Source organism: Leuciscus leuciscus, assembly GCF_965113295.1.
Source record: "Leuciscus leuciscus genome assembly, chromosome: 20".
Lineage (NCBI taxonomy): Eukaryota > Metazoa > Chordata > Actinopteri > Cypriniformes > Leuciscidae > Leuciscus > Leuciscus leuciscus.
This window is the reverse complement of record NC_138744.1, coordinates 16,581,494-16,596,549: the sequence shown is the minus strand read 5'-3', so window position 1 is coordinate 16,596,549 and position 15,056 is coordinate 16,581,494. Positions and strand designations below refer to the sequence as shown.

The 15,056-nt window shown below is 39.5% G+C and overlaps 1 protein-coding gene and 1 long non-coding RNA gene across 5 annotated transcripts in view; one reads left to right on the top strand and one right to left on the bottom strand.

Moving 5' to 3' along the window:
- Positions 1 to 352: 352 nt before the first annotated feature.
- LOC309483664 lies at positions 353 to 9,072 on the bottom strand. Its single transcript, XR_014200616.1, has 3 exons — positions 8,948 to 9,072; positions 4,596 to 4,763; positions 353 to 1,413 (listed from the first exon to the last, which is right to left on the bottom strand). It is a non-coding gene; the product is annotated as an uncharacterized lncRNA (long non-coding RNA).
- snx27b (sorting nexin 27b) overlaps positions 9,016 to 15,056 on the top strand; it is a 22,133-nt gene continuing 16,092 nt past the window's right edge. For all 4 annotated transcript variants that reach the window (XM_082149592.1, XM_082149593.1, XM_082149590.1 and 1 more), the window contains exons 1-4: positions 9,016 to 9,467; positions 13,916 to 14,147; positions 14,244 to 14,436; positions 14,555 to 14,619. In XM_082149592.1, coding sequence (XP_082005718.1) covers positions 9,142 to 9,467; positions 13,916 to 14,147; positions 14,244 to 14,436; positions 14,555 to 14,619 — 816 coding nt within the window. In that variant the 5' untranslated portion in view covers positions 9,016 to 9,141. The remainder of the gene's footprint in view (positions 9,468 to 13,915; positions 14,148 to 14,243; positions 14,437 to 14,554; positions 14,620 to 15,056) is intronic.

Here is a 15,056-nt window from a genome sequence, read left to right as displayed (position 1 = left end):
AAATTAGCTTTTCTGCTAACTCTGGCGCAATTACATTTTGAGTGTAAACAAAAAATGTCAATTGATGTGCACTGTCCCTTTAAAAAAAAAAAAAAAAGTAATCTGACTCATTTAACTTACAATAGAGAAAACAGATCTGTCAGGAATCTCTTGCTGGAAACTCAGCAATCATCATTTATACCTCAAATGCTAAATTCAGTCTACTAAACTTGCTCAGTTTATATACTATTGTATTGGAACCTAAATTAAACATTTAATAAATTTGTAATACAACAAACGTGTGTAGAATACGTTCCATAACCATTACATCAACACATATTGGTTTTTTTTCTGGATAATTTATAGACCCAATTCAGTGATCAGACAAGTCGCAAATAACTACTAACATTAATCTTCACTGCAGCTCATGGAATATTTGAAGAAAATGTCTCCATCTTGTGGTGGCCCTCATAAGGGATCTTTGAACTCATACTTTGGCACTCAGAGCCATAAAGAATTAACTTTATCTCACGTTCAGAACTTTAATCTTTAAGGAGTCATCGGATGCCCATTTTCCACAAGTTGGTATGATTCCTTAGGGTCTTCATGTAAAGTTTGTAACATACTTTGGTTAAAATTCCTCAATGGTCATGTAAAACAACACCCTTTTTACCTCCTCAAAGACTGCTCTGTTCATAGCGACCGTTTCGGTGTATGTCTCTTTAAATGATAATGAGCAACTGCTCACCCCACCCCTCTTTTCCTGGGGCATGTTGACACAAGACACATAAAGTGCTGCCATGGCAACCTTCCTTGGCAGACAGTATACAAATATGCTTCAGTGGTCATGGGCGGAGCATGAGCAATATGACATCATATTGCTCAGAAAATCAAACGGCTTGATTATTGAGAGTGTTTAGGCTTTTTGAGGATTAAAAAAAAGGAGTGAATGGATTTTTTTCATTGTATGGTAGTTGTGTCCACTGGCCTGCTCTTATGGACCTCCTACCACCTGTAAGAGACAGAAGAAGAAAACAGAAGAAAACCCACAGCATACACCGCAAATAAGTAACCTTTAAATCACCATTTCTGTGCCAACCTTCTAGTACACCACACAGCAGTGCCACACCACCCAAATCACCGAAGGAGGTTTAATGTCGATGCAGGCCCGGCCCTGTAGCTACGAAGTCACTGACACACAAAAAGAGGAGAGCAGTACCACAGAAACAAAAAACAAATGACGAACAATATTTAATATAATTACATTAATCATCAATATCAAATAAAAGAAAAACAATAAACCACAATATAAAACTTAAATATACAAGAAACAGTGGCTGGTCTGCCCCTTTAACAATAAAGAAAACATGCACTTTAGTAGGCCTACACATCAATACAGCCCGGAATATAAAACAACAAACAAAACATAGGCTACTGTTTAAAGGAGTCATGACCTGTAATTTTCACTTTTCCACGAGAATCAATGTATGTTATGATTGCCTAACGATTATACACTGGCCGGGAAGCCGATATTTAAAAGTGAAGCGTTTGTTTACCCCTGGGTTCGTAAACCAGCCCACGTGCACTCAAATACGAGATTTTAATTTCTGCGCCGGATATACCATATATGGACACCGCAGACCTATGCTGCAGGAAGCCCGCCCTGCCCCTCTCCCCCTCATATTCAGTCGAGCGCGATCAGATTCGAAGTACGCACTCGACCGTGAAAGATGCAGAAACGTGGTGCACACGTGAATTGCTCTGTTGTTGACTGCCAGAATCAACATGGAAATGTTTTTTTCTCTCCCAAGAACGGACCAAGCTATCAGGGACCAGTGGGTTAAATTCATTTTTAATGACGCGGTTCCTACAACCCTTCCCACTGGCTTAGGTGTCTGTGCTAAACATTTTACAAAAATTGCGTTGCAATGATAAGATCTTTATTCACGCGATCAACAGACTGTCTGTCATCTGCTCAGTCAGTGCTCATCATGCTGCAACCTTTCATGTGATGGAATAGATTTAAATATAATGCTTTAAACCAGTGGTTCCCAATTCCAGTCCTCGTGACCCACTGCTCTGCACATTTTGTATGTCTCCCTTATTTGACACACCTGAACCAGATCATCAGCTCATTAGGAGAGACTCCATGAACTGAACTGAGTGTGTCAGATAAGAGAGACATACAAAATGTGCAGAGCAGTGGGTCACGAGGACTGGAATTGGGAACCACTGCTTTAAACGATACTTTTCACGATTTGTTAATCTCGATAGCTGTAGAAAGTGTGAAAGGGACTTTTTCAATCACAATCTCATTCAACCACAGAGTTACGCTAGCAGTCACTCACTGTTGTTCTGCCTCTGGATATAGTCCAATCAGCGCCAAGTCACGTTCTGTGGAGTACCGCCTCTTTTTGGGCGATTTTACTATGGCCGAAAATCGCCCAGAGTGTTCCCATAGACTTACATTCAAAGATTTTTTTTTTCGAACTGCAGGCACTGCAATGCATTCTCTATGGGTTCCGGGAGGGCTCGCACTAACGTGCTTTCGTCATCATACGTAAACTTCACTTGTGCAGCGATTGCTGGAAACAAATATACCTCTAGTAATAATATTTAGCCATAAGCTGAAGTGACATCCAATAATTTCCTCAGTGCATGACTTACATTTCATGGACATATTCTCCATCTGTAAATGTTAGAAAGTCAATATTTCCAGTTTTCTGTCATGACTGGGCGAGCTTTCTGCAAGCTAAACTTCCGTGAACGAGCGCCGCCGCGTGCATGCGCGCCGAACAGACGGAGCGCAATAGAATAGGAGCGCAATTATTCTGACTAAAATATAAATTAGCACTAAATTATAAATATATTTAGCTAAAATATTTGTTGTTGAATATTTGTTGTTGTTGGTGAACATAAATGTGCTAAAGAATTTCAAACCTACATGTGTATTTTTATGATATTAGCTTATTTTTTTTATATATATATATTTTTTTTTTTTTAAGTTTAGTAAATTTAACTACTTCTTTAAAAAGCATTATTTTGTTTTTAGATTGTAATGTTGCAATGTTAGAATGTAATGTGATTTGACCCCTTTTTTGGACAGACTGCAGATAGACAGCAAGGTTACACTATTGTTTTTATAACCTTCAATATGAACATTGTTTGTAGGACAATATTGATCAGGATATTAAATATAAAAAAAATTAAATACAGTTTTTTAATTTTTTTATTATTCAAATAGAAAAATAATAATTAAATACTCAGATTATACCATACATCGCCATTTAGCCCAAAAATTCAGATTTATTTGACAATTGGCTATTTCCCAACCCTACCGGCTGAAGTTTTAGCTAAACTTTAGGCTAGTGATAGCTACATTATTATCACTGTTAAATTGTTATTTAACAATTAGCCTACATTCAGTCCTGGATTAATAATTCAGTTTGTTGCGCCCCCCCAAAAAATGTTTGCACCAGCCGCCACTGTCGTAGACACAGATTCAGCGGCTGCTGCACACCCACGTCCTCCTTCCCCCACGTCCCCCGTCCCCGTCTCATGGTGCGTTCACACCGGACACGAATAGCGCGTCAGGCGCGAGTGATTTCAATGTTAAGTCCATGCAAAGACGCGTTGTAATTTCGTTTCAAACTTTTGTTTTTACGCGCGTCAATTTCGCTCTTGACGCGCGAATTAACACAAAGTGGTTAAGCGTATAACTAGACGCGGCAGGCGCGAATTTGACGCGCTATTCGCGTCCGGTGTGAACGCACAGTCAGCCGAACAAGGTGAGCCTGAGCGCGAAACTTCACGAAGATTGATTGAAGCCTCTAAACACGTCTTATCTACTGTTTTCGCTACATGATGATAACTTTACAAAACAAAAAGTAATCTACACGCTTCAAAAATTACAAAATCAGTTTGCCGTGTGTGTCGTGTGTTCTGTGAAGTGACAGTGCTGCTGCTGCTACGATCGATGCTGTCAAACTTGACGTTCTTAATATGAATAAAATGCCCCAGAAAAAATTATATAAAATTGAATAAAACATGTGTCTGTAGTAACCATTGGCTATAAGGAGTTTACAAAATAGATATTTTAATATTTTATATTAAGAAAACAAAATAATAAGGTTATTACGTGTGTGCTTGACTTATACAGATGCAGAGTCAGCTTTATTGTCTGCACCTCGTATGCAACTATGCAATGTGCTAAGTATCTTTTTTAAAGTATACAGGGCATGTTTATTGGGTTACATTTTATCTGTAAAAAATGTAGGGGGCCCAGAAATGTTGGTTTCCATAGGGCCCAGAATTTCTGGCGGCACCCCTGGCTGTAGTAGTAAAAACGTAGTAAAAGTTTTCGAGAGAGTTCATGTAATACTACTAGCTATTTCATATGCAAGCATGTCAGCTAATCACAGCAGTGGGCGTTTGCACTGCAGTCTCACAGCAGACACGCCCCTTAAAACAGAGCGTTCAAATCTGAGGCTGAAATCAGGCTTGGAAAAATGGCTTTTATTTATAAATTATGACAATTTTTGATGTAAAAATCATACTAACATTATAAGGGCACCCCAGGCAACATTATAAAATAATAAAACAATCCAGTTCATGACTCCTTTAAACAAATGGATTTTGAGTTTAAACTTAAATTCATGCAGCGTGGTTGTTGTCCTAAGAGCCAGGGGAAGAGAGTTCCATAGTTTAGGGGCCATAACGGAGAAAGAATTGCCACCCATGAAAGACAAAATCTCGGCTCACAGAGGAGTTCGCAGCCAGAAGATCTGAGAGGTCGAGGAGGAATATAAGGAGAAACTAAGTCAGAGAGATAGGAAGGAGCAAGACCATTGAGTGACATAAAGTTAAGCAGAAGAATTTTCAAAGTATAGTAAGATATTGTGACATAAATGTATTAATTTGTGAGGTGATTTAAAAAAAAAAAGTGGTTGTCACGGTGGCTATTTTCTCACAGGACCTCAAATTTAAAACGCAGCTTTTAGTTAAACATAATTTTATAGCAAAATTTTGTGTCCAACATTATAACATTATCTATATATATATATATATATATATATATATATATATATATATATATATATATATATATATATATATATATATAATATATATATATAGCACACGTAGGCCTACGTCTGCAAGATGTCTGTTAAAGATAACTTAAAGGGGTGGTTGATTATGATTACACTTTTCTAACTTTAGTTAGTGTGTAATGTTGCTGTTTGAGCATACACAACATCTGCAAAGTTACAAAGCTCAAAGTTCAAAAGCAAAGGGAGATATTTTCTTTTAAAAAAATTGCTTTTTAAAGGGCACCTATTATGACCCTTTTCACAAGATGTAAAATAAGTCTCTGATGTCCCCAGAGTATGTATGTGAAGTTTTAGCTCAAAATACACAACAGATATTTTTTTTACAGCATGTTTAAATTGTCATTTTTTGGGGCTCAGAAAAACGCGCTGTTTTAGTGTGTATCCCTTTAAATGCAAATTATGTGCTGCTGCCGGCCCAGGGGGTGGAGCCTCACGAGCTCTTGCTTCAGTCAGGACAATCTCATCTGATAATATCAAAACAGAAACTCTCAGTTGCGGTGTTCATTTTGACTCGGAGTCGGACAATAATGCCCACAGCGCCAGAGAATATATACTGTATGGAGATTAAACAGGTATAGTTTAGCTTAATTATGGTTATAACTTATTTGTCATCTGCTTTTATCCACTATTAATACAAGCCTGCTGTAGCAGACCTCGTCCGAATGATGACCAAAATATACTGATGAGTTCAATGAAGTTTATTGTACATCACATAAAAGATGAAGCGTTAGTTTTACTCCAGAGAATCACTGTAAGAACAGCTAAATAAACACAGTATAAGATGTGAGCATTAAAGTCTTATCCATAAACTCTCTCTCCCTTTCATTATCATGGAACATACACAGCGAAGTACACAAAACACTCGTTACAACTAACAGCAAACAAATATATACACACCTTTTCAGTCTGTGCTTAATAAACTGGTACACTGTAAATCCGTAAAACTATTCGATGAGCTGTCATAAAGTGCGCGCTCTCACTTTAATTTCTGCCGTGGTCAGTAACGTTAGTCCTGTCGCTCCGGAGAGTGTAATCTGGATTACGAACAGTTGGTACAGATCCATCCTCGAGTAACAACGAGAGTAAATGAAGACTGCTATGTTCATTCTTACATCCAACAACAAAACACCTCAATCGCTTAGGAGACATTCTTGTCTACAGCTGCTCAAGCGTCGAACAATGGCGGACTGTGTCCAGCTCACTCAGGGCGGGTCTATGCTCTAACTGAAGTGTCACTCAACAGTCGTGGGAGGGGCCTGCGCAATTCTACGTCACATTGCGCTGAATCTGAGAACAGCTCATTCTGAGACAGTGCTTATGATTTATTGAGATTGTAAAAAAACCACTGGGTGGATTTTTATCATTCTAGGGTGGTTTTGCTCACACACTGCCAACACACATTTATGTTCAAACACCATGTAAAAGTGAATTTTGCATAATAGGTACCCTTTAAGGACTACAACAAACGACTGGTAGGGACTACAAAACATTCCTCCCAGGTTAGTGACATCACTAACCCTAAATTTACATAAACCCCGCCCCCGGGAACGCGATGTATTTAACCATTATCATGACAGAATATGCCAATCAATGACTAGAAGAGAACTACACATAAGCTACATAAATTCATCAACTAACCATTCAGAAATGTCCTGTTGCATTCTACATGTTGTCACTTCTTCTTGAGTCTCTCCATCATTGTCTGAATCCGGTTTGAACATAAAAGGCTAAAAGTTTTTGAAAATAGGCTTGTTCGACATCATGCAGCTCTGCCGGACCAATCGGCGGCTGACTTGAAGCAGTGCATGCCGGTTAATTTTTTAATTTGCATTGTGTGTCTGTGTAAGGTAATCGGAGCTGCTAACACACTAACACACACCAGCTCTTGAAGCTCCGCCCTCTGTGCTGGGAGCAGCAGCTCATTTGCATTTAAAGGGACAGACACAAAAACGGTGCGTTTTTGCTCACCCTCAAAAAGTGACAATTTTAACATGCTATATAGAATTTTTTTGTTAAAACTTCACATACACACTCTGCGGACATCAGAGACTTATTTTACATCTTGTGAAAAGGGCATTATACCACCCCTTTAATCTGGAAAGCATCTGTGGTTTACTAACATCTGATAGACGACTTTAAAGGGGTCATGACATGAGAAACCAAATTTGCCTTGATCTTTTGGTATAAGAGGTCTTTGTAGCATTAAAACGTCCTGCAAGTTTCATAGCTTAAGACGTCCTCCCCATTATAAACAAATCATTTATTTAATCAAGCTCTAAATACAGCTCGTTCTGGATCCATGGTATGAAGTGACGTCATGGTACGAAGTGACGTACCAGTCGTTTGCATATGACCGCCTCCAGCGTAGACAACTACGCTTCAAGCGCAAGATAACTATGCCTCATTTCATCATCGCATCTGTCACGCGCTTCACATGTGTTCAGTCGACGTGCAGCGAGTGGGTCTGTTTACAATAAGATTGCGATGTCACAGATGTGCTGTGGACAAACAACATGTTTGAATAATATACGCTGCTGAAAGTTCCAGACGTCAGGGGAAGATGGATGCAGTTTATTTTTTGCGGACGTCCCAGTCACGGCAGTGTTAATTTAAGCGTGTGTTCTCCACATTTCAAGGATGAGTGACAGTTGAGAACAATCGCAGTATGATGCTGGCTTTGGCAGAAAACTTTTGTATAAGATAAGGCCGTGTGGACTATTCTGGGCTCAACAACGACGACGCAAACTGTAAGTAATGTAGGCTATTTAAAACTTAAAACTTTTTTAAACGTTAATTGCAGTTGAATTCATTATGAATAATCACCGTGTTTTTACTTAGTTTAGTCTACCTATTGTTTTCATGACCGTCATGTGCATGCCCCGTAGGCTATTAAAAGATGTAGGCTGTCAAACTGACAAAATAGTTTCACTTTCTATGTGGACGGGCTGATGCATTCTTAGTTGTGTTGATGGTTCATTTCATCTGATTCCGACTCAAACATCATTGCAATCGCCATCGCCTCGCACGCATCACCCGTTACTATGGTAACGGTAAACACAGCTCCGCAAAATCCGCACGTTTTGACAAGGGGGCGTTAACAATTGATGCATAGGCACTGACGTTAGCCAATCATAACAGTGGGCGTTAACACTGAACTCTTAAAGGGGAAACACCCCCAAAACAGACTGTTTGAATCAGAGGATGAGAAACAGGGTGGGAAAAGGTCATAAATCACTCAATTTTAAACGTTTTTTGTCCAAAAAACTATAGTAATACTATAATTGCACCTAAGGGAACATAATAAAAGAAAAGAAAAAACCATGTCATGACCCCTTTAAGATGTCAGTTTTACATATTTTCTAAGTCATAAACATCTTAAAGACATTTCTAAATGTCTATTTGACATCTGACAAGAAACGTCCTATTGACGTATTGCAGATGAGCAAACACTTAAAAAAATAGGCTATGTCTTCCAGATGTAAACACGTACATCAAATAGACGTCTCCTTGATGTAAGTGTGCTATGGACTGTTTACACTTTAAAGAGCTTTCATTTCAACACTAATCTGCCAAATGTCTTTATTAAGAGGCATTCATGTTATGATACTCCATTTCCAGTATAGCTCAAAAAAGGGTGTGATCCAGTAATGGGTTAAATAGATTTACATAAATGTTTAATTCATCTGAATGTTATTAAAAATGCGTTTAAAGTGCAATTCATTGAAACAAAGGGGAAAAAATCATTCATAAAATAATTATATTATTACAAGTATATAATCTACTTAAAATATATGTTCTATCTATTATTAATAGAACTGGAATCTATGCGAAACGTGCAGTTAAATGAAACTACATACCCCATGGTGCACTGCTTTGTTGTTACGTGACAGAAGTAACTTTCAAGGCACGCAAATGCAGCAGTGTCTCGTGATGGGGGCGGTTTGGCGTCAGTCTTTCCCGTCTGGAGTCTGACGCACTCCGCCAGCCAATAAGCTCATGTAGCACTTCGGCGCCCGTACCCGCTGTGGAGGCAGGATTTCTTCAAATAAAGATGGCAGATGTTGTCGAGGGAGACGGCACTCGCTCCGCTGCCCCTTCCACGCTTCACTCGGCGGCTCGCAACGGCTCCGGCATGAGCTCGGCGACGTGTGCCGGTGGCCTCGTCACGACCACGGTCACCTCCGGGCCTCGGCTGGTCCGCATCGTCAAGTCGGATTCGGGCTACGGCTTTAACGTCCGCGGTCAAGTGAGCGAAGGAGGGCAGCTGAGAAGCATCAACGGTGAACTTTACGCCCCGCTGCAGCACGTCAGCGCCGTGTTACCGGGCGGTGCGGCAGATCGAGCTGGAATCTCAAAAGGGGACCGTATTCTTGAAGTGTAAGTTTATGTAAATAATCTGTGGACGCGCGTGAGGAGCGCGAACAGCCGCTTAACCGCGCTGTCCACCTCCACCGCCGTCCCTTATTAGACAGAAAGGGACCTAATTCGGTCTTAAAAATACCTGCGGCGAAAGGCAGCAGTGTTTTTGAGACAATTAAAGGCTTCCGATAAGAGAAATCACTCTGTAATCCAGTACAACTGCTAACCTGGCTAATAAGTGGGTTGATGTAGCCTATATTGGATTGAGTAAGTTAGCTGAAAGTTAGCCAACCATGTCACTGCAGTGCTACATATCATCTGTGAAGTCTCGAAATATACAGTATATTCAAAATGCATAACACTTATATGGCATTCAAATGCAATAGTGCTTCCCTCAAAACATAGGCTATCTGTCCACTTGGTTACAGTTATGTGAAGGATTTCATATTCTAAACACATCAGAGCTTGTCATTCAAACCTCTAGCATTCGTAATCATCCCAGATCGTTTAAGTTTTTAGCAAACATTATTATTAAGCTGACTTTATTAACTAATTTCAAGGCCACCTAATTGCATACAGTCACAGAATTGGCTTTGTTCGGTTTTACAAATGCAGTCCCCATTATTCATTATGTCATTCACTGCCCCTCATGTATTTCCAAACCTGTTTGACTCTTTTCATAGACCAGAACTACATTGACTTTAATTTATTGTATGGAAAAAAAAAATAATTAAAAGTTAGTGGAGGCTGTCACATTCAGGCTAACCTATTTTACATTCCTCTGAAGAAAGTAAGTCATACAGGTTTGGAACATTATGAGGGTGAGTAAATGATGACATTTCATTTCCGGCTGAACCATCCGTGTCTTTGCACACAGTGTCTCTGCCTGTCATATGCATCGGTGTATGTCTCTGCGTGAATGGCTGCTTCATTTCCACCAGATAAAGGAGGTTTGTGTTTGGACGCGTTTGTCTTCATTGCAGATTCAGGTCACATACAGCACCGTGAACAGACAAGCTCTCTCATTCCTTCTCATCTTGACTGCGCACTGTTCTGAGCAATACTGGGTCAAAATCGAAATGTATCTCAGTGGACAATTGGGCAAACAATAGCTTTTATTCTCACACTCCTCAATGATCGGCACATCCTTTTTATAACTGTGGTGATCTCAAACATTTGCAGCATGATTATGTAACCGCAGACTTGTTGTCTGTGGACTACATTAGAGGATGTCTGTTAAGGAGGAATGTCTGGGTTGTTTTTTGTTGCGATTTATTATTTGTTGATGGTATTGTGTCTCTAATGTGCACTGGAGCGGTTCCGGTTGCATGTTAATATTCACAGGGCACCTCATTGATGCTGGCATAGGTTGCCATGGTGACAAGTGGTTTCCGTGGCGTTGAAGGTGACAGCTCAGCATCAGCATCAGCCAGTGTAAACTTAAGATAGAGAGGGAGGCAAAACAATTCTCATCCATCTTATGAGAAGGCCATCTCCACCTTTTGTACTGTGGACGTACTGTTTGCTAATGTTTTAATATTACACCTAAAAAACGTTCTACGTGCAGTAGAAACAAAATGCAAAGTTTTGCAAAGCACCCTCAGAGACATGCACCCCAAATCGATAGGAATGTGTACAGGTATACATTTTCTTCAGTTGAACAATCCCGACATCTATTCGGAAACTTCAAATAGAAAATGTTTACACTATGCCTATTTTTAGCGGCTGCATTAAAATGTGTACAAATCTGCTCGCCCCGCATTACACTGAAATAATTCACTTAACTGCATAGTTTGGGCCTTATTGTATTAATAGTTTTGTAATATATGTAGTTGTGAATGTGAGTTTGCATTCTCTCTAAAAAAGAAATAAAATAAAAAGACGGTGTACTTCGAAATAATGGCAAGAAATGATTCACGTATTTTGTTTGCTGATTCACAAACAAATGACTCTATGAGCCGGTTCTTTTTGATGTATCCAAAAAGGTTTAACATTACAAATATGGCTTGATTCTTGGAACGAATGACTCTCATGAGCCAGTTCTTTTAATGAATAGTTCAAAAAGACAAGTTGCCGGTTTTGATCATTTTGAAACTTTGGCCAAAATATGTCTGTTGTCAATAGTATAGTGGTGTATGAAACAGCTTACATAGAAGTCACTTTCAAACCAAGTAGCTTTCTGTTGGTCGTCATGGTGAATTTACGTTACCAACTTGTGAACATTTCGTGAAGATATTTTTTTTTTTTCTGCCCTCGCACAAAATTCCAGATCCCATGGATTCCTATTGAAACAACTGGATTTCGCCTGTGAAGATTCGTTGAACGTCTTCTGCAATGTGACTGTACCTTTAGCGGAGGGAGAGAGAAAACCCCTCAAATATAGGCCTACCCAATTGAATCAGAATCAATTCAAGAACTTGGTATGGATAGTTTCTAAATCTGTATCAATACCTAGACCTTCAAAAAATTGCTCGATCTTCTGTGCTCCCCAGTTACCATGTTATGAACGTCTAAAAGAATGTAATGTCAAACATATAACGGAGGGCTCAGCTTTCAGAAAGTGGGAGTCCATTTGGAACTGGGTGGTCTGGAGGCAGGTTTAACCTACTCTCTTGTATTTGATACAGCATGGGTTCTCTATTCTGGCCCTCAAAGTACACTTACCTACAGAGTTTTGCTCCATCAAACTCACCTGCCTGTAGCTTTTTAGTAATCCTGAAGATCTTAATTAGCTTGTTCAGGTGTGTTTGATTTGAGTTGGAGCTAAACTCTGCTAGAAAGTGGACCTCGAGGGCCAGAGTTGAGAACCCTCATGATTGTGTAATAAAGAGAGAGATGGTGTGAGGACACACTGTAGGCAATACAAAACTATGATTCAATGGCGGCACGATATTTACCGCTTTTTTATGTACAGTAAGGAGGAAGAGTGAACGTTAGTGAAGCTCTTTGAGTGGCTGACTGAGAGCGTATGAGTGTCTACGAGAAACAGACGAGTGAGAATGTCAATGCACTGCTGAGTGCTGTTGAATAAATCTTAAGTACTTTGTTCCAGTGGTTTTACTGGAATTTTTCTTTTTTTTTTTGCTGAAACTCTTCAGTTCTCTTTGGACCACTGATACCACATGATGGTATCAGGGTTTGTTTTTTTGCCCTGAATGATTTCTGCTCTGAAATCTGCATTACAGTCAGAATGACATCTTGCACGCATCAACCACATACAGCACAGATTTTGAGGTCAAACTTAGGTTATCAGGGCAGAAGATATGAGACTTTGAGTAAGACCTGCTCAGTTTTTAAATAAAATCTGACTTTTAGCAGAGCTCAAATATAAGGATTTTTTTTCTACTAATCAGTTGGGCCAATAGGTCAAATTTCTACTTGACCTGCCAACATTTTTTCTGGCTCCACCACAAAGGAAGGATTCGTTTTTTTCTGTTTCTTTTTTCTTAATTTTCTCAGAATATTGTTTTATTTAAAATATTGTGAAAATTTTAAATAACTATTCTATTTGAATATATTTTAAAATGTAATTTATTCCTATGATGGCAAAGCTGAATTGTCACCATCATTACTCCAATCTTCAGTCTCACATGATCCTTAAGAAAGCATACTAATGTGCTGATTTTGTTCTTAAGAAACATTAAATTTCTTATTATTATCCATGTTGAAAATGGTTGTGCTGCTAAATATTTTTGTGAAAATATTTTCAGGATTCTTTACAAAGGAATAACAGTTATTTACTTGAAATAGAATTTACTTTTTTTTGCAAGAATGTTAGTAATGGCTTGTTTCCACCAAGCGGTACGGTACAGTGCAGTACGGTACGCAATTATTTACGTTTTGATTGTCAGAAGTTGTGAATGGTACCAAAATACCGAACCATATCGTACCACTTTTTTGGGATCCTTCTGTTGGGGTACCTAGCACAGTAGTACAGTACCTAAAGGGTGGAGCTAGACTCACTGCAGAACGATGATTGGTTGACAGAGAATCGTCACTTGCGCATGCTACAAGGGCATTGACAACAAAATAGGCGCCATTTTTTTATATACAGTTGAAACATAATACCGTTGCAACACAATGTTTTTCATCTACATTAACCAGCTAGATTGCTCAAATTGAGATGTTTGGTTTTCTTGCTGGCAAGGCATAAACTAACTTTCAGTGGTATCGCAGCACTGGCTTGAAAGGGCAAGTAACAGTTCCGTCAACTGAACCCGAAACTCTCACACCCTTATTGTTGAGTCCTGTAAAGATTAGACCATAAAATAGGAGCTCCAGGAACTCCACCTAAGTAGTAATTCAGGATTAAGAGATATCTGATCTGACCTTAACCTTCTAAAAGGTCCTGGTAAGTCAAGATTTAAAGCATTAACCATTTAACGTCACATTGGTATAAGGTATTGGCTGAGAGTACAAGCTTAATTCTGTAACTAGATCCTTCTCTCTTCTTTTTCGCTCTGCAGAAATGGGGTGAATGTGGAAGGGGCCACTCATAAGCAGGTGGTAGATCTCATCCGAGCAGGAGAGAAAGAGTTGGTCTTGGCCATCCTGTCGGTTCCTCAGCCAGAGACGGACAGTCTTGATCCCGGGGACGATGGCTCTTCGCAGTCCTGCTATGACTACAGTGACAAGCAGGCTGTGCCCATCTCCGTGCCCACCTACAAACATGTGGAGCAGAACGGGGAGAAGTTTGTTGTGAGTGTTTTATCCTCTGTCCCTGCTTACGCATGTCTGGTATTTTTTTCCCTGGTGATTTCAGTATTAATTTTAAAAGGATTGTGTGTGTGTCAGGTCTACAACGTGTACATGGCAGGCCGGCAGTTGTGCTCAAAGCGCTATCGAGAGTTTGCCATCTTGCATCAGAATCTGAAGAGGGAATTTGCTAACTTTGCATTTCCCAAGCTGCCAGGGAAATGGCCTTTCTCCCTGTCTGAGCAGCAGCTAGATGCTCGCAGACGAGGGCTGGAGGAATACTTGGAGAAAGGTAAGAGGGAACGACACAGGAAGGAGACGTGAGATGAAAATCTAGAAAATAACTGTTTACAGATGTTTCCAACATTCTTTCTCTGTGTTTCTCTGTGGGTCCCTCTTCATCTCACCAGTATGTTCTGTTCGGGTAATCGGGGAGAGCGACGTCATGCAGGAGTTTTTGTCGGAGTCTGATGAGGTAAGGCATTGTGTATTTTAGGGATGTCAGGGTGTCAGATAACAGTAATGATATTACTGCAATAGGGTTTATAATTTTAACTGTATAAAAGCATACAAAAACAACTTACTGTTGATTGGCACTTTTCTGCAGACTGGGGTGTATCTCATTTATATATTCAGGTATATCTTGTATAAAAGGCAAACAGTGCCTTTCCTTCTGATTTAATTTATCCAAAGTCTAACCGAAGTTTACCCTTAGGGTCATCTTATCTTAAGAAAGTAGGAGGAAGGATAGCTTAGAGGCGGATTTGTGTGATTACAGTCAGTGGGTGATTGCAAACAGAAATGGGAAGTATCTGTGTAAAAGGCTGGGTATCGTTAAAAAAAATTCTATTGCGATGCCATGACTTCGATACCGGTTCCTGAACAATACTTTTTTTTATACCAATTTTATAA